This window comes from Hydractinia symbiolongicarpus, chromosome 6 (assembly GCF_029227915.1).
Source record: "Hydractinia symbiolongicarpus strain clone_291-10 chromosome 6, HSymV2.1, whole genome shotgun sequence".
Lineage (NCBI taxonomy): Eukaryota > Metazoa > Cnidaria > Hydrozoa > Anthoathecata > Hydractiniidae > Hydractinia > Hydractinia symbiolongicarpus.
In genome coordinates, this window is record NC_079880.1 from 32,306,566 (window position 1) to 32,330,001 (window position 23,436).

At 33.5% G+C, this 23,436-nt stretch overlaps 1 protein-coding gene across 5 annotated transcripts in view; it reads right to left on the minus strand.

The window, feature by feature from the left end:
- The window catches only part of LOC130646899 (fibropellin-1-like), a 36,769-nt gene that overhangs the window by 11,039 nt on the left and 2,294 nt on the right, over window positions 1–23,436 (minus strand). For 4 of the 5 annotated variants that reach the window (XM_057452559.1, XM_057452558.1, XM_057452556.1 and 1 more), the window contains 17 exons: window positions 21,440–21,550; window positions 20,958–21,068; window positions 20,743–20,853; window positions 17,520–17,630; window positions 15,417–15,527; window positions 15,185–15,298; window positions 14,846–14,956; window positions 13,480–13,581; window positions 12,803–12,913; window positions 12,293–12,406; window positions 11,891–12,001; window positions 11,575–11,676; window positions 9,944–10,102; window positions 8,823–8,948; window positions 8,008–8,178; window positions 5,590–5,688; window positions 5,140–5,232 (listed from right to left, as the gene is read on the minus strand). In XM_057452559.1, the coding sequence (XP_057308542.1) occupies window positions 5,140–5,232; window positions 5,590–5,688; window positions 8,008–8,178; window positions 8,823–8,948; window positions 9,944–10,102; window positions 11,575–11,676; window positions 11,891–12,001; window positions 12,293–12,406; window positions 12,803–12,913; window positions 13,480–13,581; window positions 14,846–14,956; window positions 15,185–15,298; window positions 15,417–15,527; window positions 17,520–17,630; window positions 20,743–20,853; window positions 20,958–21,068; window positions 21,440–21,550 (1,968 nt within the window). The remainder of the gene's footprint in view (window positions 1–5,139; window positions 5,233–5,589; window positions 5,689–8,007; window positions 8,179–8,822; window positions 8,949–9,943; window positions 10,103–11,574; window positions 11,677–11,890; window positions 12,002–12,292; window positions 12,407–12,802; window positions 12,914–13,479; window positions 13,582–14,845; window positions 14,957–15,184; window positions 15,299–15,416; window positions 15,528–17,519; window positions 17,631–20,742; window positions 20,854–20,957; window positions 21,069–21,439; window positions 21,551–23,436) is intronic. The other variant, XM_057452557.1, reaches the window with a different exon arrangement.

Sequence of the window (23,436 nt, forward strand, 5' to 3'; positions counted from 1 at the left end):
ACATGGCTTGGGTTAACCCGGGGCTATGGTAACATTCACTCGCCCATGTTGAATCGCCGTCAAGAGGAATCGAACCCCGGTCTCCCGCACAGAGTACGAAAGCTATAACCACTAATCTGATGAAACACACAAAAGTAGAGTTTTAAATGTAAAATAGGTGTTTCAAGAGTACTTATGTATTTCAAGAAAAATGCATACGAGAAAAATGCTAATTAAATTTTAACTTAATGTTTTTTTTTAAAGAAACATGCTCACAGTGAGGTGATATGTTGTTGCAGTTTTCACGTGTTTTCAAAAACGTTTAGGAGAAAGTAACAAAAACATGTAATCAAAAGTTTAGTTTTTGAAAAGATGGCTTTTGGAAAAATAGCAATAGTGAGTTATTACTTTAGTATGGTGGACGAGCGTTATCATGAGAAAATTAACAAATATTGAAGTGGAAACTCAACAAAAAAAGAAATCGATTCAATAAAGTCAAATCAATTCAAAATGAAATGATATAAATTTGTTTCACTTATCGGTGATTGTTTCAAAAGCTTTTTTGAAAAAAAAACTGTAATATATTATTTACATGTTGAAAACATGACACGGCTAGATATATATATAACTATAAAATGGAAGAAAATTAAAGATTGTATAAACCCTAAATGGCAGACCATTTTGTGAACTTTGACATATCTCCTTGGTAAAAATTTCCCAGCCTTCCAAAATTCTTTCATTTTAGTGTCAACTTATTTGTTTTGTTTTATTGACTAGGGTAGGCTTGCTCCACCTGAACTGAATATTTTAATGTTAAATAAGATTTAACATAGTCTTTTGCAGGAATTTCGTCTGGATTTTTGATAACTGATTTGCAAATAGTTCGAAATTCTTCTGAAAGATAATCGTTTCCATCAGCAAGTACTTTTGATAAAGAAGCAATTCTCTTCAGTCCGTTTTCTGTGACAGTGTAACCTGTATATGAAGCATACAGGATGAAAATTATTCCAACATTAAAGTTATTGTTATTATGAGACTATTTTGCGAGTTCAAAAATGCTGTAATGGCTTCTTACCGCATTGTTCTAGGTCATACTTTTCAGGAAAATCATATATATGATTCGGGATTCCGTCAGGCATCAATGTGTATTTTTGATATCGAATTCTATGCGGATTCCATACTGTGTCTTTAAATTCGTTTAATTGGTTTTGAATGAGGGGAATCATGAAATAAGCTAGGATATTCCTGAAAATGTAGCATTGATATACTAGAATTCTTTATACACGATATAGTTTCATTCTTTCTATTTTCATTTTTGTTCTATTTTTAAAACTATTTTGTACTTAATAGAATTAACACCTAAGGTTTACCTGTCAGTATCACTTCCTGGATCGTAGTGTTGTTCCTCTTTCAACCACAATAATCCCCTTTTGAAATATTTTTCAAGCCTTTCGTCTGTCTGCCATTTAGGGTTTATGCAATCTTTAATTTTTTTCCATTTTATAGTTATATATATATCTAGTCATGACATGTTTTCAACATGTAAATAATATATTATAGTTTTTTTTTCAAAAAAGCTTGTGAAACAATAAAAAATAAAAGACCGTCAAAAAAGCATGTGTTATCAGTCATTTTTCAGCAATATTTTGCAAATTTACAACTTTGCAATATTTGTTGCATTCACGATTCTTTATGAAGTTTCGACATGCAACCTCTAATAAATTTCCCATGCAGAAACGCAATTCACCTTTCTCTTGCGTGCCAGATGACGTTGCTATTTCAGGGTCATAAAGTACATATTCGGCTCCTTGAATGTCTAATAATATCAGTTTCATGTGTGATTTTATAAATGAAAAATGAACTAATGCTTCTGCTTTTTGAACTCTCTCTCTACAAAATCAAGAACTTCTCCTTCAATTTCTGAAGCAATTCCATCATTATTCACATACTTCAAAAAAAACCCAGGAATGAAATCCTCAATTACAACAGATTCACCATTTTCAGATATTCCCAGTTTAGCGTCCCTATACACAAAAGTTGGTCCAAATGACTTCCCAACAGTACACTCTTTGAATTGGTATGTTAAATTCCTGGCAAGGGAATGCATTTGCACAGCTTTGCGGCAGAGTGTTTCTACAGTTTCCTTTTTCTCGACCACAGTGTTTATTTGCTCCATCATTTGAATTGATTCAGGTAAAAAATTTTTAATAACATTTTGCCTATTACTACCATTTTTAGCCTTAAAAACTTCTCGAAACCCACCACGTGCGAATGACTCTTTTTCAACATAAAACTTTTCAACTTTCACTGACTTCCAGGCCAGTGAGTAAATGCAAAATTCATACACCTGGAAAGATTCTGTTGTATTTATTGTTTTGCTGATAAGTTTCCCAAGATTAAGCATTGAAGAAACAGACAGACTTTTAGGAGCTTGTCTGCCGATTGATGGCAATATTGATGAATGTGGTGTTCTACCACTGGCACCACTACTACTGCCACCTATATCAGCAGTGTATCTTCTTGCAGAGTACGGCATACTTTTTTACTCTGTCTGATTTTATCGTATAGAGAATGACATTTGTCTGTAATTCTTGGTCGTTTTGCAGAATATGGTATGTCATCCTCTTTAACTTTCAGGAAACGAACATGTATTTTTTTGAAGTTTGATAAATGGCTAAGCTTGTTACAAGACGGGCCATTTTGTGAAGCAAGTACATCACACACCATATCTGAGTGTGTCAGACGATCTTTGAAATGATAATAGCATGCGGTTTTAATGTTCTCAAGCGTTATTTCAACAAAGGGGTACGTCACAAATTCTTGAGGCCCAATACGCTCATATTTCATCGCTTTCCCAGAAGCCTTGCTTGCCAACCGTTGTACAATCATTTCCTTCTCAGACAAAATATTCTCTCCAAGTCCAGATGATTTTTTTGCCGTACTTTTGCCGTGCACTCTTCTATTCTTCATGCTTTTAGCAAGGCTACCTTCTTCTTCTTCTATGCCCTACCGATTTGTAAAAACAGTGTTTGCTTCTATAGACTAATCCCTTTATGTTAAAATGAACAGGGGGGAGACGGGACGTCAGTCCGCCCCAGAGCTCTTCCTGTGTTCTATCGGCCATTATTATTTGTAACATGCGGGACGAAAAAGGTAATACATCAAAACAACATTTTACAATTATCCATATATTGAAACATTAACTTTTTCTCATTAGCGGGAAAAAATACAATAGAATTTCAGATTTTAGCGTTGTCTTTGGTAATAGACAATAGTGAAGAAAAATTGATCTCAATTACATTTTGTTGTTTTTATTTTAATTTTATATCTGCATGTTTTATCTCATTTCATTTCATTTCATTTCAAATTAAGTAGAATCGATTTGAATGAAATAAGTATGAAAAGTAAATTATTTTTCTGTAATTTTTCTGCTCGGCCACCATACTTTAGCACCAAACTTTTTCATTCAGAAATTAACCAGCCAGAGAATAATTGTTTACTCAAAGCCAATCATAACCGCGTATTTCAATGTTCGAAAAATTCATTCACGAAACCACCAAAGTTTAATTTTAAGGTTCTATACAGACACCTGTTAGGACCTCGCGCAGTGTTTCCATAGAATCCAGTTGTTTCTCCTTCAGTATTTCTTCCTCCAAGGAATAAATCAAAACTTAAAACATACAAGATATCTTTTGTTGGAGAGCCAGCAGTGGATATTGGTAAAGTGTCCAGAGATTTTTACTCATATATACGTATGAAAGAAGGTTTTTGGAGCCCTGAGCGAGGGCTATTGCTTAGGAAATTTAAAAAAACCAATACTTCTCTTTTTATATTATGTTTTACTACTTTGTTTGGATTTGTTTATTCTGAAAGAGAAACAATTTTGTTATACAGGCGTCTTGCTTCTTCCCAATCTCTTGGAGGCATAAAAAAGTTAATTTGGGTTACAACATACTGAAAAAAATCTTTAAGATCTTCGTCACACCTGTTTAAAACAAAAAAAGCTTTAAAATAAATATCTCTTTCGTCCAGTATTTTAGAAAGAGTATGTTCTTGAATTTGTAAACCATTTTGTCGATATCCATGCATCTCTGGTAAATAAAAGAGCTGATCAGTTACACCATGAACTTCTACTGATCTTGATTTCCGTATTCTGTGATTTCATTCGATTAAGCTCGTTTTGCAATAAACCAGAAAAGACAAACCAAGCGCACTCCATAAGAATATGATTTCCCAGTCGTAGAGAGTCGTTATTGACCATTTATTTGTATATTCAAGAAAATATTTTTGTATTGTCCTTTCCCGGCTTCCGTGTAAGAGTGATGGGGGGGTGTGATTCTGTCCCCACCCCTACACCCCTACACAGGATTTTATACGCTTCTCCAAATGGCATTAAACGTTGCACATTTATAGTATGTCATAAAAAGAAAAAAATAACAGCAATAAATTTTTGCTTATGTCAACACTTTTTTATGACGTCATCAAAAGCTTGAATTTGCCCAAAATAGTTGTTCAAAATCCAATTACTTTATTCTAGAACGAATTTTAGCATCCTTTTTTAAGTATCTGGTAGCAAAATAAAAGTTAATATTTTCCAATTTAAATAATTCACAAGAAAGGAGGTCAAAAATCGCCCCAAAATCCGATAATCGTGAAATAAAAAAATTGAAATAACAAGAAATATGGTTAAACACGATTTTAAACTTATAGGATGATTCCTTTTGATGAAATAAAGTTTTGTTCTAAGTTTCAAGTACTAAGGATAATCCTAACGAAAGTTATTTTAAAATTTCCTGATTATAATGGATTTCATAGAAATTTATAATGGGTAATCCTAAGTGATGGCCATTATCTAAGACTCTGAGAGGTATTGGGCCTGAACATTTCGCATGCAGGTGTTATAGATAAGTATAAAAACTCAGTAAGTGTAATAGCTATGCAGCATACCAAAAAAGAGTTATCAAAAAACACCAGGGGGGCGGGGGTATATAGTATATTTAGGCTTAGATGATTAGTTGCAACTACGTAACATTATAGTAGTAATTTAGGCCAGAAGTTGGCTATTGTAGAAGTTGGCTGATGGTGGACGCATTTCGAGAGAAATTTTTCCAATTGCATTCTGAGTTAATTTTTTTTTAAAATTATACGTGTTAAACTTACTTGAACAGTGTTGTCCGTTGCCAGACCATCCATTATTGCACGTGCATACACCGATAAGACATGTGGCATGAGGGTGACAATGATCACAGGTTACTAGCAAAAGATCGTGTTAAGAAAATCTTATACACAAAAGGAAAAAATAAAACTAATTTAAAAATTCGTCCAAACGGAAATTTATTTTAATCGCCTTTTTTGTTTTGACGAAGCTGTGGAGGTATTATATCTCCATGGTTACACGTTTTTAGAGGAACAAGTCATATAACGAAAGCCCTTCAATTGGTGAAATATTTAGAACAAGTGAAAAACATTTCTTGGATTCGTACAATTTTAACAATAAGAAGATCAAAAAAACTATATTATTAAAAAAGTTTAACATTGAAAAAAGTTTAATTTAAACTGGGAATTGGATTCACAAGAACATTCAAACCAAGCGCAATTTTTTTTACTTACCTATCAGACACTCGTAACCGTCACCTTGGAAACCAAGACGACAATGGCATTTCCCATGGAGACAATAGGCATGTACATCACATTCTGAACAAACATCCTCTGCAAGGAAAATGATGAAAACATTTATTATCTTACCTCTCATAAAGCTGTCCCTTTTATTTTTCGTAAATAATAGCAATACCCATCGAGATTGTGTTCAATGTGACATTTTAATTTTCCAGCCTCACTATCTGTAAATCTCTTAATATTTATTTCAATACTTTTTTTCTCGTTTCCAGATTCAATGCTTTATTTGCATTAATATTGAAGCATATTAATTTTCGCGAAAATGAATTTTTTGGCATATCAATTTTTAGGGTTATTCTCAGGACTATTTTGCATTCAATCTTTATTCACATTAGTAAACTTAATTTAAAGAACCTTAATTTAAAAAAAAACATATATCAAGGATAAGCGAGTAAATACTTGTGACAAAGTCACCAGAGTGCTTTTAAAGCTTTTTATATTTATGTGTTAAGAAAATAAAAATCTAGTTTAGAACATTCTGGTTTCATCTTTAACAGCATAAGCTGTTTAAAGCAACTTGAGCAATCCTTTAATCCTGAAGCAAAATTCGTTACCAAGGTCTACTCGATCGATAAACGCGCAGCATTGCACAGCATCGCAAAAGTCCCCGTTTTTACTACGTTAAAGGATCACAAGGACAATTTCCAGCAAATGTTACCTTGTAGACTGATTAACTCATGTAAAAGTAAGTTAGGACCGCATAAACAAGGAAATAAATCTCTGGGATTTAACCAATGGAAGAATACTGACGAGGTCAATATATGGTTTTAAAGTATCGATGAATAACCATTTTGTTCTTTCGTTTAAATGGATATAAAACAATTTTATCCTTCCATCACAAACGATATCCCTGAAAAATCCATCAACTTTGCCGAAAAACACATGACAGTCACCGAAAAAAAAGCAAAATATAACCATAATCCATAACCATAATTGTTTTGATGTCACCATGGGAAGTCGCGACGAAGCAGAAACCTGTGAGTTAGTTAGACACTAAATCTTAAGCCAGCTACAAATGTTCATCAAAAACAAGATGTCGGACTATACTGGGTTAATGATGTTACGTAATAAAAACGGCATAGAAAAAGATATGATAATGTAAAACATAATTGCATTCTTGAAAAACGTTAATTTCTAAGTTGAGATCGCTACTAACTTGTATATAGCTAACTTCTTGGATATCACATTTGATCTAAAAAACGGCACTGACCGCCCGTATAGAAAACCGAATTACACCTAGCTGACGAATATATATTGTCAACCAGCCTCAAGATATTCTAAAGCAATTACAACAATCAATTAGCCAAAGGCTGTCTAATAATGTCGACAAAAGAGATCTTCGAGGAGATTAATTTAGACTATGAAGAAGCACTTAGAAAAAGTGGGTACAAACAAACTGAACTTGTGTTTTAGAAAAATGTACTCAAAATAAACGTAACCGTAAGCGCAACAAAATCTGGTTCATGGGATCTGAAAGATAGCCACAAAATAACACCTAATGCCACCTGGTAAATTGTTAAGCATGCTAAGAATCATTCCAACACCAGCAAACCGTGCCGTTATGTCTTCACTAGAAGCTCATAATCATGACGTACCCCATTCAAAAGGAACTTCTTAATAAACGATCAGAACTAATTTCGAAACGCCACGAGAAAAAGTTTATGCCGGCCAACAAGTCAAAAAGATTAAACCATATTTTGGGAGCTGATAAAATTATTTAGTAAACTTTTCAATTTGTATGTTGTTTGAATTTTTTTAACGCTTGTTTAGCTGATTATTGTAGTAAATATGAAACTTAAACTTCTGAACTAAGTAATTTTTATTTTTTGAACATATAAATATATCAAGGAGAGGGTTTTAGCGCATACCGTAAGGTAACTTATTTTCAACGGGAGCTTTTTTCGCTAATTTCGCGTTTTTCGTTCCTTTTTCCTAAATAAATTCTCGTGAGATTTTCTTCTTAGAAAAAATTCGCGAAAATAAAATATTTATACAGTTATGTACTAAATATTAGCCATTATACTAAAAAAAGTCTTTTTTGTTAGGTATATGTTTTCAAAATCACGCGATCGCAAAATATTTTTTTTGAAGACAGCAACCGCAAAGGTTAATTTTCTTCAAAGTTAGTTTCATTAAGATAGCTTTCCCTACTAAATGCGGTACTATGGTAGCAATGGTAGCACTATCATTAAAGTCTATTAAAAATAGACATTTAATTTTTTGTGCGTGTTAGTTAATAAAAAGCGAAAATAGAGCGTTAGCGCGATAATTGTTATACATCATGCATTCTTATTTTTTGCTTAGATAATTACTTTCACAGACACAGGAGGAAGATACGAGATAAAAAATTACCTTGACAATGTGAGCCGTCAAATCCAACTGAGCATATGCATTTATAGTTTCTTCCCGAGTCGAAGTCATGACATGTGCCTCCGTTTTGACAGGGATTAGGGTGACAAGGATTCGTTTTCAATGTTGTCATAGCATCCGTGGGTGCGGACATGGGTGGAGCAGATTGAACAGCTGTAAATAATTCGATTTCGAAGTGAAAATATTTGCCTTACCTGTTATAGAGCATAACCTGTTTCTGTACATGCAATTTCAGAAAATTGCGCTGTGACCTTACATTTCCACTAAACAAGTTCGTTATGCCGAAAACAAAGCATAATATGACATTTATTGTACTAGTGTGAGATGTACATGAAACACACATTGAAAACAGGTGTGTCCGTTACAAAAACATTGTCGTGGGTAAATGCAGTAAAATTCATTTCGCGAAGTCTTCCATAGGTCTCACTAAAATTTATTATCTTCTGTTCTACTCGTTAAAAGAGTAGATTTAGTGCGGATTCATAACTTGGAAAGGAGATTGTAATGGATTCCTTCTACTTATTGGTGCCACCTTGCAATTAGTAATTATCAATAATTAATGAACGTGTCAAAAAAGATATTTGTTTAAGAGGATCATAACCTTATTTAAAATGTGCAGACAAAATTCAAAATGATTAATTCTCTCCTGATTATAAGTGTGTCTACAGTCTTTTAAATGTTAATTTAATTTCTAAACATTTATGCATATCCGAAAAAATGTGCACTAAACTGGAATAATTACTGTAGTTTCAGGGACAGATGAAATGAGTTTTACTGCACGAGTATAGATGTCTTACGTCGTCCGCCGTTCTCACAATATCTACCAAAATATCCATCTGTGCATTTACATGTAACGCTGTCTCCTTCGTTTATACAAGTGGCGCCATTTTGACATGGGTTGGATGAACAAGGATCAGCCGCACCTGCAAGAATTGAAACACTGTTCAAACCAGCAACCATTTTGAATTTATATTTTTCAAATCCTCCAGTTATGGATGTATGGCAGGTTTTTCGTTCTCAACTGTCTGTCGTTAAAAATGAATTATTTATAAAAAATGAAAAAGTAATAAAAAAAATGAAGAAAATAATGATAACAGAAAGTCAAACACGAAAAAAGAAAATAAAAAAAACAAATGTTAAAAGTAAAAAAGTGAAATAATCTAAGAAAATATCTAATATTATTGAAGAAAACCAAATATCCGTCCGTATGATGTACGTAGGACGGTAATCTGTTGCATTGATGACAAATAGACATCATCTGTTAAACGTTGATGTAGTAAAACCAATTTAAAAATCGCCTCTCAATGTTAGTTGCGATACTATTTTTCCCTGCTAAAAATCTTCGTTGCACAAAGAGCGTACTGCGTACAAAAATTTAAAAGATATTAAAAAATCATTTTTCTTTCCGTTTTGGAGATTCCGTCGGGCATCTGAAACTACATTAATTACCTGGATAAATATGAGACACAGCACTAATATAAAGCAAAGAGGTTGCGGTAAAGAAAATAAGTTAATAGATCGGCATCTGATGGTTTTGAACAATACATTACATTACGTGTAATAAAACATTAAATGTGATATATATTATTATATGTATATGTATTTCTATATTTTATTTATGCTCTCTATATATGTATGCTACTTGTGAATAGATATATGCTAAACAGCAAAATGCGTTCACGTGCCAATGTGTCACGTGCGCCGGTCACGTGAACAGAATTTTTTGAAAAATGTATAATAGGTCCATTGTTTTTGTTAGAGCTCAAACTCTTTGTTAAAAAAGGTTTTTTTACTTCGAATTTTTAATTAAATACTTTCACATCACCATTTTTACTATCTCTGTATTTTTGATTAGTATCATAATTCAATAAACTAAACTACATGTTCAAAAAAATCTACTACATCACTTCTATAATACCTTTCTGTTCTTTTTCTTCGCAATTTTTCCCTTCGTAACCAATCTTACACACGCATTTGTACTTGTCATCTGCTTGGTCGACACATGTCCCACCGTTGTGACACGGGTTTTGTATGCATGGCGCGTGTGATATAACTGTGGTCGATGTGACTTCAGAAACTGTGAATAAATTGTGTGAAAGGTATGTGTATGCAGAACATATAGTTGCATTGTTGAATATATAAGAAGAATGAGTATATCATTATGGAGTATTTATCGCACATTGCCGAGTTTTTTTTTATCTTGTTTACAATATACGAGAAACTTAAAGCAAGAAATAACCAAAAAAATTGACCATATCTTTAAGAACGAGTCATTGGCTTGTTTATCATATAAATTGGGTATAAATTACAATCAAGTTCAATTTCAGTTGCGGTTCATAAACAACAAATAAAAAAACATTGCAAAATAGTTTATGTAAACATGTCATAACAATTTTTTTTATTTATGATAAAACATGCGCGGGTTTATTCTTAATTTCCTTTTCGGTACTTGTAGAAAATCGTTCTGCACCGTTTAGATAATACAACACACCCCGTGCTATAATTTAATGAAGTGTTATAATTGGTCGTCTGTGCCATAGATGAAAATTAAAGTCGAATTATTAACCAATCTGGAAATTAGAGCTTTAGACAATTAGAAAATCGATTTAAGCTTTTTGCACGGTTAAATTAAAGATAAGCGTAGAATTCACTCTTTCTTTGTAGAAAATAAAAATATAGCATATATTACAAGTAATTTAGCCAATCAAAACGCTATAAAAACTGAACAATGCGTCATATATACTGCAATCAAGTGGATAGATGACAGGTGTATATGCTGTATACACCTTTCCCGAAACCATGAGTCATACTTTTTTTAAACTCGTAAAATATGAATACCATATTTGAATTCAGCATAGTTTGTTTTATTGTATAAAAGTTTAACTTGATACGCCAACAGAAAGTGCTATTTTGAGGAGATATACATCACAGTTAAAGTCTTCTTAATTCTCAAGTTACCATGTCCCGCCTCGTTTTCAAAAAGAGGTTGGACATGCCACAAATCTTTAAATTAGAATAGCAGGTGGTTTACTTGCTGCATTGTTTCGAAATTTTCTTTGTTTATGACATTTTTGATAAGGAATTCAAATCTGTTGTCCGTTTTTTATAAAACTCAACAGAAAAAGTTGCGGCACATCAAAAGAATAAGTCTCAGGAAAGGTGTATTGAAATATTAATATACATGTGAGACTAACATACTTATGCTGTAATTATATAATGGAGCAGGACGTCAGCATGAATTCCTTAATCCATATAAGATGTCATATTTATAAATTTTGAATTAGTCGTTAACCCGTGGATAAATCCACGGGTTCGCCCGTCCTTTATTAGCCGCATTTTGTGTGTCTCGCTACTGCGGTTACCATTTTGCGTGATAGACAGACGCATACGGGTATTATAATATAGATAGCCGTTAACCCGTGGAGAAGTCCACGGGGTCGCCCGTCCTTTATATATCGCACATTTCGTGTCTCCGTAACACGACGTGTTTCTTGCGCACAAACAGACAGACGGAATACAGCTATTATTAAAGAGATTAAATAGACTTACTGTGACAATCGCCTTGTAATCCATTTCCAATGTATCCCGTGTGACAATGACACGCACCATCATCGCAATATGCGTGGTCATCGCATGACGCGCAACGGTCTACTGTGAAGAGAAGAAAGACATACTGTAAATCTCCGAATACATGCGCGAAGTGGGATGCTCTTTACGCATTCTCATAGAAAAAATCTAGCTCGAATTTTTGGGTTATTTTATTTACATAGTTTTTATTTTTGTAACACAATCTTTTACGTTTTCAGGAACGAGATGTCAAGCTTAAAGAAGATTTCTAAACAACCGAAAAATTTATAGATGTTACCTTCACAATAATCGCCTTTATATCTATTCTTGCACCCACATTGAAAAGTGTTCTCATGAACATGGCATGCTCCACCATAACGACACGGGTTGGGATAGCATGGATTGTGATCTATAATTGTGAACACATGAATGCACTGACTTAAAAGTAAAAGAGTTACGGATGATTTTTTTAAAAGATTTATATACATCCTATTTTCGAATCCAACAGCGAATATTTGTTCTCAATGCAAAGGTGTACTGTAGAAATGCGTTGGAAATTTAAGTTTTAATTTTGATCTAGGCATTAGTAATAAAGTACACCGGGCTGCTTATTATTGGATGAATAGATTATAACAATTTTATGGGTTACTAATACCACGCTATCTATCAATTGAAACTAAAATTCTCAATAAAGTATAACCTTCACAATGACGGCCTGTAAAGGAGCCAGAGCATGCGCAATCATATTCTCCTCCTCCAATGTAATTACAACGACCATCATTTTTACATGGACTATAGAAGCATGGATTCATCTCTGAAACAGAACAACTATGTTCATTAATATGTATTTTTATTTACGAGGATGTATTTAAATATATTTTTTAAAATAACACAACAACTTTTAACTTTCTGCTCTATTCGACTTTCTGCTTTTTGCTTTCATCTTTCAGTGCAGGGATAAATTAACTGAGAAAATCAGTGATCTACGCTAAATTTGAGCGAAATCTGCGTTAAGCTCGAATGAAATGATAATTATAAACTTAGTAGTGGCATTGATACATTAATTACACAACAGAGTTATTTTTTCTTTTCACCTAAAGTCATTGGCGCAAAAATTAGTACGAATAAGGCATTTCTTATAAATTTATGTTACTTTTGACATAGAAATATTGGGCTGTTTTAAACAACTTGGTGAGCTTATGCGCCATACCTTCGCACTTGTGTCCAACAAAACCTCCAGCGCAGTTACAAACAAAACCAATGTCACGATCATGACACGTGCCACCGTTCTCGCACGGGTTTGGATGACATTGTGACGTGGCTAAAGGTGAGGTAAAAATCGTAGCTTTGAAAAAGTGCGAATAAAATAGGAACATTATATCAAAACTGAAACGAAGTTCGCTTCACATATTTTCCAGAAGTCCACTATAATAATTAAAGCCTACTGAATTATTTCCATTTTACACATTATGGACTACGCTGGGAATTCTTCGTACGGTACACGACCGATTAAACCTCTCTTTACACTACTGTAACTTCTAACCACATTCTTTAAATTCAATGACTAAATTTTTTTTTACATCCCTATTTCCTTCCGAAGTCCAATTATTCATTTATCAATAGGAATATAGATTGACATTGTGATCGGCTGCAAATGTTTTAAATGTAATTCGTCCACGTTATACTTCCATACTTGTGCAAACGGTCACAGTTGCATGAAAAATATTAATTAGTATTCCTCGCTTATTAGTTTAACCATTTTCTAGGTAGTCAGCAGACTTTCCCTTCTGATATTCGACATGGTTAGCTGTTAGTTGTTTAAGTGCATAAGAAAAAACCGAAAACCAGCCAGGGTGAATAACCAAACGAAAACATAGTTGATTTTACCTTCACAAACACGACCATTTCCAACATAACCCGACAAACAAACACAGTTCTCCTTAATGCATGCTGCGTTTGGATCACAATGAGAACAGGAATGGTGTGGATCTGACATAAAATATGAAAAAAAATGATATTAAACATCGTCTTTCAGATTATGAAATACTACACAATATAAATATCTAAATATTACAGTGCTCAGACGAAAGAGTGTCGTAAAAACACGGACAACAAATGCAAATTTTTCGTGACCTTGCGTTATTATTTTCCGTTTATTTGACCGAAAATAAGATTTTAGTCGTTTTGAATCTTCAAAAAATATCATTATAAAAAGATGACATAATATATGCATTTTTTCCGTCACAAAAAACAAACAAAAAGATTAAAAAGAATCTTAAAGGAGAACTAACAAGAAAAACTACATATATGTTTTTGTGGTAACAAAAACATTCTTACATATCACGAAAACATTTTTCGCATTTTATTATTTCCAAATTTCGTCCCTGTAAAGCCATAATTACATTAACGGTCGCCACCATTATCGAACAAAATCACACGGCAGGACTTGTGAGGATGCACTTACTTCTTGTTCTTCCAAGAGGGACTATAATTTATCGCGAGGTTCGAAGGATGAAGAAGATAAGTTAAATTCCAGTAAAACAACAACGTTGTGGAAAAAATAATTTTCAACAATTTACCAACATGCGAAAGTAGGCAAACAAAGAAAAACTTTGAGACTGTTTTTGTTTTGTTTTGCTATTACAAAATCACTCCCAATACGCTTTATTGCACATAACCATTTGAAGCTTTATTTATAAGTCTAGCAAATTAAATGAAGTACCTGTTGTCTTTCAAGACGTTTTGATACAGAAATAACACAAAAATAAATTCATAATAAAGTTAATGCATTCCATCGCATCGTTCATTTAAAATGCGTTTGTTTACATCCCCGCATACTAACGTCACACAAGTTGGTATTATACCGAACAGAAAGTCCTAATCGACAATGTCATGGCGGCGACCGTATTTGACTTCAAATATCTCGAGAACCAAAACTTACAAATATAAAAAAATTAACTATAATGAACATTAATTATATATTAAAATTAATTATAATGAACATTCTAAGCACAATTTGTTATCAATCGTTAGTTCTCCTTTAAGCCATTTTTATTTATAAGATATAGTTGTGAGGAAACGAGGAGAAATGTTTTGTGAGTGTACAAGTATTTTAAGTTTTCCTTAGTTATGAGACTTTAATTCTTGTTAAATCCAACGACAGTATGGCAGAAGTGTGACAGACAAAAGTCACCTGATAACATTTACACTGCTTACATTTACACTACACTACAGAATAAAATAGGCAGATTACTTTCACACTTTTCACCAAAATAGTTATGTGAACAGACACATTGAAAGCCATGTTTTGTATCAATACACGCCCCATTGTTTAAACACGGATTCGAAGCACAGTGACTCATCTCTAAAATAATCAAATGCATTGTATTATATTATGAAACACATTATTTTTGTTGGTATATTCAAATGCAACAGACTTGCTGTAACTGTGACGAACTATTTTAAGAAGTTATCGTTACGTCGTGAGAGAGAAAGTGAGAGAGATAAGTTAGAGAGGCAAGTGATAGATATTTGGTAGAAGAAAATATGTTGGGGGGGGGGGGGGGAATAATCATTCTAAAATAAAAAATACCTGCACATGTGTCACCATGGAAACCGACTGGGCAGCTGCATTTGTAACCATACTCGGTTTCTATACACTTTCCATTGTTGTTACAAGGACTTGGTTCGCAATAACTTTCATGCACTTTGAAAACAGCAAACAGATTGAGAATTAGATGAAACAGCAAAACAAACAAAAAAACAGATTAAGAGAATTAGAAAAAATGAAACTGAATGAATGAAAAATCATAAAACGTACACACCATGGCATGTTGGTCCCAAATATCTTTCTGGACAAGAGCAAGTAAATCCAGTAGATGAACCAGTGCACTGTCCACCATTTTGACAAGGTGAACTATGACAATGATCAACATCTAAATGAATAAAAAAAGTTATATTAATTATATAAGTCCAGTTGTTGTGTCACGATTTAAATTTTTTGTTGGCATTCTGTTTTAAAAATAATGTTACAATGCCAATTCAAACGGTCGTCCCAACGTCTCCACCTAATCTCTGACCTTTCCGTTTGAAGAATGAGAATATCCCACCTAAATAATTTCTCTTACGCTGAATAATGTTATTTGTTTTGCACACTGTCTTTGTTAGGGCAAATTATTACAAGAAATTGGATGGAGCAGTTTTTGAAACTTTATATACAAGTAGGCAAGTATGTTTTTTTCTTTCAGAAATAGTTTTCGTTATTTTCAGTGTGCTTACCTACTTGTTCATATTCATGCACATGAATATTTAAGTGCTGTGGAGGAGTGTACTTATCAACTTGTGTAGGAGCATCATAATAATGTGAGATACGACGATGAGGTCGCAGTTCTGGAGGAGAATGAATTATATGGTTAATATTATGCTCAACATGTTCCACATGTTCAACGTCGTTTCCACCGTCATCGAAATTAGCATGCGAAGCATGCGTAATCTCATCTAACCCATTTCCATCCACCTCATGTAAGGTATGTCCATCAAACTCCAATTCATGTCCCTCAACTTCAATTGTATTGCCTGGAATTGTCACATCATGCGTATTTGATGAAATGTGAACACCCCTTACATTCGGTGGTGCGTGGATGCTGCGCAAATGCGAGCCTAGACGGATCCCTCGCATGTTACCAATGCGTATACCGTGTACATTTGGTACGATATTTATAGTGCGTGACGATTCGTTGTCGTGATACTCATTTGTTTCATCATCATTCTCCTCGTTTTGTATTTCGGTAGGATTCGATTCCATCTCCGAATCGGACAAGTATTGATTGAAATGAACATTTTCTCTTTTCTTCGCTTTATTCCGATGTCTTAACACGTGCTTTCGATACGGCACTGAGTGTACTAGCTTTTTATGGAGAGGTGGTGGAAAAATATGGATTCTCCCCTGTTTGTCAACTTTTTGTATACTGTCTATCGAGTCATGTTTTACATATTTTCGGATAATTCGAGAGTGATTATGTAGCCTGGCATGACACAAACCCAGAAAAATTACTGCAAACAAAACTATGGCAACATGCAGATCCAATCCCATTCTTAATTTGTTATTTAATATCTCTCTTCCAATGACACGTGTCCATATTTTCTATCCTGGTGTAAGTTATACAAGATAGGTACATTGAGACAGAGACATTTTTTACTAAGTTCACAAAATAGACTATTATATACTTTCGATTTGACAGAAAACTAAAACGAGCCTCGATTACAAGTCAATAAAGAAATAAAGAAGAAATTAAAAAAAGAAAAACGCGTATAAAAATTCAGAAGAATTCCTCTCCAGAAGATGAACACAAAGGCTATTTTCCATCATCAATTTCACACACTTGTATTACAATATCATTGTCAACAAGAACATCCATCATAATAACCAAGCTAAAGGTCTTAGAGCTTTTATTTCTCATTATATTTTTTACTTCATAATTAAATCAAAGTATAATGTATTCTTATTTTTCATATTCTTGAATATTTTTTAGTTTGCAAAATTTATCATACTCAATATATACTGGCGTTTGTTTTGAAACAGTTTGATTGGGTAGCTCATTCATTAGGTCAGTCAAGCGTGAAAAGTTGAATATATTTCTTTAAATATTTCTCGTTAATTTTGTACTTTGTTTTCTTATTCGATTTTACGACACAAAAAATAATTCAATTAAAAGGAAATCAATTTTTGTCGTTGTTTGTTTTGTTTATTTTGTCTATTTTTTGGGGGAAGGGGGCGTGTTTTGGGGAAGTTGGACATTTTTCTAAATTATTATAATTAGGGCATTATTAATTTGATGTGATTTTGATATGCAGAAGAAATCAGTTCATACTAAATACTTAATACATTTTATCTAATCTTTAAATGAAGCTTTTTATTAATCTCTTACCTTCACAATTTTCACCTTTTGCATTTTCTCCACACACACATTCATACTTGTCATCCACGTTGATGCAGCTGCCCCCATTCTTACAAGGTTTGCCTGAGCAATAATCCATACCTAAATGGAATGTGATTGAATATTAACCCAGTAATTACGATGTAAGCCTAGTTCTTTTTTATCGTCTTAGGCTTAACACGAATATCAAAAATTTTTAGATTTTAAGAGTTATGTCAAATAAATGTTAACGCTAATTTGTGTTAAGATGATCGTCGTAAGCTTTAAGTAACTATCTTAAGGCTTACGACAAAATATCAAAAAATTTTGATATTTTGTCTTAACCCTATTCGGTCCGGGGTTTTTCGAACATACTATGACCGGGGGGGCGGATTCCGCCCCCCCCCTCAATAACTTATCATAGGATTGTTCAAATTGAATCAAACTTGGCACACTTATAGTACGTCATAAAAGGAACCAAATGGCGGCAATAATTTTTTGCTTGCGTCAGCACATTTTCTGTGACGTCATCGGAAGCTTGAAAATTGTTAAAAATGCCACTATCTGCTTAAAATATAATTACTTTTGTTCTAGAGCGAATTTTTACATTCTGTTTGAAGTTTCGGAAAGCTAAATAAATTTTTTTTAACATATCTTCCGGTTTTTACATGGATCGAATAAAAAATTGCCAAAAATTGCCCAAAAATCCGGTTTTTTTTCGATTTTCGGGTAAAATCCAAAAAAATCGGGAAATCGGATTAATCACGTGTCAAAATTATTCCAAATAATTCTTCTTGATGAAAGAAAGTTGTGTTGCAAGTTTCAAGTTCTAAGGATAATCCTAACAGGAGTTATTATATTTTCCACATTATAAGAATTTCATAGAGATTTTAGGGGTAGTTTCGGGTAATGGCCAATATCAAAGCTTCTGAAAGGTATGGGACCTAAAAATTTGGCATGCAGGTGTCTATTAGATAAATGTTGAAATTCAGTAAGTATCATAGCCATATAAGAAAGCAATCAGGAGTTATTATAAAAAAACCGTCAGGGGGGGCGGAATCCGCCCCCCCCCCCCCCCCCCCCCCCGGACCGAATAGGGTTAAGCCCTAAGATCGTCTTAAGTGTTTGAATGAAACAAGACGTTCGAAATAGGAAAAAAACGTTCAAATTAAGAAAAAAAGTTTCAATTGAGAAATTTTCTGCAAAACTATTTTTGCCAAACATTCCATTTAAAGACTAAAAAAAAAAATGGAAGAGGCTCTTACTTTTTCAGTGCAAAAATACCCTTCTCTATTTCAGAAGCTATACCATCTTTTCACAATAAAATAAAAGTAACAAAGCTTGTGAAGCTGTAACTGAGGAACTTTAATTGGAATCAATTTATTATTTTTTTGATAAGGACACCTTTAACTACCCAGAAAAGAGATAACTGTTGGTTTTAGCATAGAAGGTACACAACTCGAATTTTCATTTTTATCGATTGGTTAGACAATTCTGTATATGAACGAAAGAGCAAATGCAACTTTTAAGCCAAAGAAGGTATTGAAATGCTAGAATCAACTGCTGAAGTGGCTACAGAAATACCTTTTGACGGTAATAAACCCTTTTGGAATATCCGTTTATTGCTTGATAACGAGGCTAGTTAATTTTTTGAACAACAAAGTACTATTACAACAATTTCTTCTACAATAAGAACTGCAAACACACTCATATCTAAAACACCATCCTTCATCTCGCAAGCCACTGAGCACCGAAAGTAGATAAAAAATAAACGACAAAAAGGTGAGGGAAGCAACACTTCTGGAAGTAATCACTGTATATAAAAAATTGGCTGAAACATTGACAAAAAAAAGAAAAAGAGGATACTGAGGATGATATATTTGGCAAGTATACGTGGCAAGCGAAATGAAAGCATTGAATGTACGGCAAAGGCAAATAGCAAAAAATTAAATAACATCCGTTATAAATAGAATAGCTTTTGAACAGTTGAATAACGAATTAAGCTTGCTTAAAAAATTTCAGTGAAATATATGTCCATGATTGTTTAACACCTTTCTCTTACCTCTCTGTCTATTAATGAAAACTGGTCGACGCCATTTTGTTTTCACCTGTTTTGTTCTGTTTTCTTGAAAAAAAAACCTGTCCCAAGCTAAAAATTTGATATCAATCTTAACGCTTAAGACACTGTTTTAAGGCTCAAGACAGAAAAATCGAACTTTGTGATTCACACTAGCGTAAGCCACTGTCTTAAGGCTTAAGATCGTCTTAACGTAAGCCTTAACCCTATTCGGTCCGGGGTTTTTCGAATATACTATGACCGGGGGGGGGGGGGGGGGGGCGGATTCCGCCCCCCCCCCTCAATAACTTTTCATAGGATTGTTCAAATTGAATCAAACTTGGCACACTTATAGTACGTCATAAAAGAAACAAAATGGCGGCAATAAATTTTTGCTTGCGTCAGCACATTTTCTGTGACGTCATTAGAAGCTTGAAATTTGTTTAAAATGCCACTATCTGCTTAAAATATAATTACTTTTGTTCTAGAGCGAATCTTTACATTCTGTTTGAAGTTTCTGAAAGCTAAATAAATTTTTTTTAACATATCTTCCGGTTTTTACATGGATCGGATAAAAAATTGCCAAAAATTGCCCAAAAATCCGTTTTTTCCGATTTTCGGGTAAAATCCGAAAAAATCAGGAAATCGGATTAGTCACGTGTCAAAATTATTCAAAATGATTTTTCTTGATGAAACAAAGTTGTGTTGCAAGTTTCAAGTTCTAAGGATATTCCTAACAGGAGTTATTATATTTTCCCCATTATAAGGATTTCATAGAGATTTTAGGGGTACTTTCGAGTAATGGCCAATATCAAAGCCTCTGAAAGGTATGGGACCTAAAAATTTAGCATGCAGGTGTCTAATAGATAAATGTTGAAACTCAGTAAGTATCATAGCCATATAAGAAAGCAATCAGGAGTTATTAAAAAAAACCATCAGGGGGGGCGGACCCCCCCGGACCGAATAGGGTTAAGACGGTAGTGACAACCAGCCTTTAGACGTGACAAGTTGAATGTTACAACTAGGTAACATTTGTATTTGTACTATGACAGTTAAAATAATATTGAAAAAAAATTGGCCTTTTTGACACTAAAAAGCTGCTCTTAATTTTGAAGTTTGTTTTTCTCTAATTATGCAACAGAGATGTCAAAAAAATTTACAGAACAAAAGTAATATTACCTTCACAATATCGTCCTCTGAAAGAAGCTGGACACGAGCAGTGAAAATCATCCTCAACTTCAACACACTTGCCACCGTTGTGACATGGACTGGGATGACATCTGTCAAGAACTAATAAACAAAGATTAATAAAGAAGAATGGATAAAGTGAAGGAGCTTAGTTGATAATGTACCTTAATTACATCATGACGTTCGAAAAAAGAATTGCTACTTACATTCGCAATATTCTCCTTTATATCCTTTTATGCAAGTGCATTTATACCCTTCTCCTGTCTCATAACAATATCCGCCATTTTTGCATGGATTCGGTTGACAAGGATTAATTTCTACAAATGCACAATGATAAAATAGCATTCACAATTTTAAAGACTTATCTCTGTCGCTACAACTTTGTTCACAAATTTAAAATTATGCTAAATGTGATCGTAATTCATCGCTTAAGTGCCCGCCCCTCGCTTAAGTGCCTTTCCTTTCTCGATTATTTCTTTTAATAGGATTGATTTCCCATTTTATGTCACCTAATCTCTTGGCTCACCCAATTTCCTGATGCAAATCTTTCTTGTCCGATGGAAAAGTTCTGGTTTCATAAAGATTGATATTTTTGAACAGATAGTGCAATAACATGAAATAAAGTAATCATACGAATAAATATTCTACATTATTTCGAAGTGATGGTTGTCCATAAAAGCAGAAATACCTTCACAGTGAACACCTTTGAAACCAATACTGCACGTACATTCATACCCATGCTCAAGTGCAGTGCATGTTCCAGAGTTTCTGCAGGGGTTTGGGTAGCAGCGTGCTTTTACTAAAATATTGTTATTAAAATAACAAGACAAAGCAGAATAGCCAAAAAAATATGTATATCAAAACATTTAAATGGCGTGACACATGTTCAGTGTTTACGACGAGATCTTTTGGTGCTAAATCGAAAATCATTTCGCCTACTTGTTCAGATACTTTTTTATGTTCATGGAGGAACTAAAGTGAATAAACAGTTTCGAACTACCAAATGCAGAATTTTCACAGAAAAACTTATCAGGGTAAAGTGTTAACGAGAAGCGCAACGATCATTTTCAACAATATGCTGGTTATGGTAACGTCTTTTGAATTATTATGACCCTTCTTTTTAAACCCTAATTTCAGGATGTGCTTGTTGTTTCGTATAAGCACATTTTAAAAGTTTATTTGAATGAGTAATAAATGCATCAGTAACCACCAATATACCCGTAGTAAAGGACCTCGTAATTACATAACTGTCAACACTGGGTGAGAGGTTTGCCTGATAATTTTTTTTTGTTGAGACATCAGGATCACTGTTATGCTGTTAATTATTTAAAATTAATTTTAGATAAGTTAGTCATATATAAGTTATAGGTTGCCCTATTGCCAATATGATGTGTGTTTATATATTATTAAAATTGTCACTATATTTTTTTTCAATTTTATTATGAAAAATAAAAGTAATAAAAGTTTAAAAGAGGCGGGCAAGTCCCCTGACATTATAGAATGTCTATGGTGTATGACCCAACCATGCTGACTCCTTATACATCACCTTGGTTGCTCCTCCGTCCCCGTGGCTCCTCCTCACGGGACCTGAACTTGATGCATCCACCATTGCAAACTTTCGATGTTAGAGGAATGAATTTTTCTCTTGACCAAAATTTTCGACCAATATTTTATGCTTCATCAAGCCAAATTTTCAGGTTTTATTCATCTAAGTACAGTTACATCCAATATATTTTTTTCAACCGAGTTAAGTACAAAATGTATCCCTGATTAACCCTTCCCTGGAACATCAGCGTACAAAAATTCATATTCTGAACGTGCACTCAATTCATATTAAGAATATTTTAATGGGAGGCTTATTGGAGCGTTAATTAAGGATTTGGCGTTTCTTAACAAACTATGAAATTCAAATATTCATTTTTTGACATACCTATATTTTCCTAATAATTTTAACACACAAATAGCTTGGGTCAGAAAGATTCTGATAATCGCCCCTCTAAACTGATGAAGGGAACGTTTTTTAGAGAACGAAATTTAATAGGCGTTTTTTAGGAGTTTATTAGAACATTATAGTATCGGCTCTGATACAAATTAGGAAATTCCGTCCAACACGAATAATAATTGTTGGATGCATTTGTAACAGTCTTAAAGTCTTGCCAAGGTATCACAAGCGGTGCATAGGTAGTATACCAAAGTCCAGTGAATGACATACTATTTGTGGTTTTAATTCTTAAAATAAAGAAAGGCGCGGTTCCTTCGTCTATCAAAAAATATAATCGGAGAAATTGTTTCATAATTCGCGAACTTCACTTAGTGCAACTTAGTGCAAAACAAAAAGCTCCTTACGATGAAATGATTGTGCTTGCAGTTGCTTATTTTTCAAGGTAGATCTGCGCTACGGTTTAAGCTTGTAAAAAAACATAATGGTTTAATATGAAAGAGCTTTAAAAGTTGTCTATGAATCTTTTTACCTTTTGGAAAAATCTTTATTTTTTCGAGATATAAGCCTTGAAACTTTAGCTAATTATGCAGAATTATGACATCATAAGTTAGATGCTGAGAAATTGCTGGTATGAATGATAATTAGGTTAACCATATGTTATTATTAGTATCTGTTCAAAATATCAATGGATTGGTAAAAAGATATTTAAACACCACATATAACTTATTAATCCTTAAGACAGC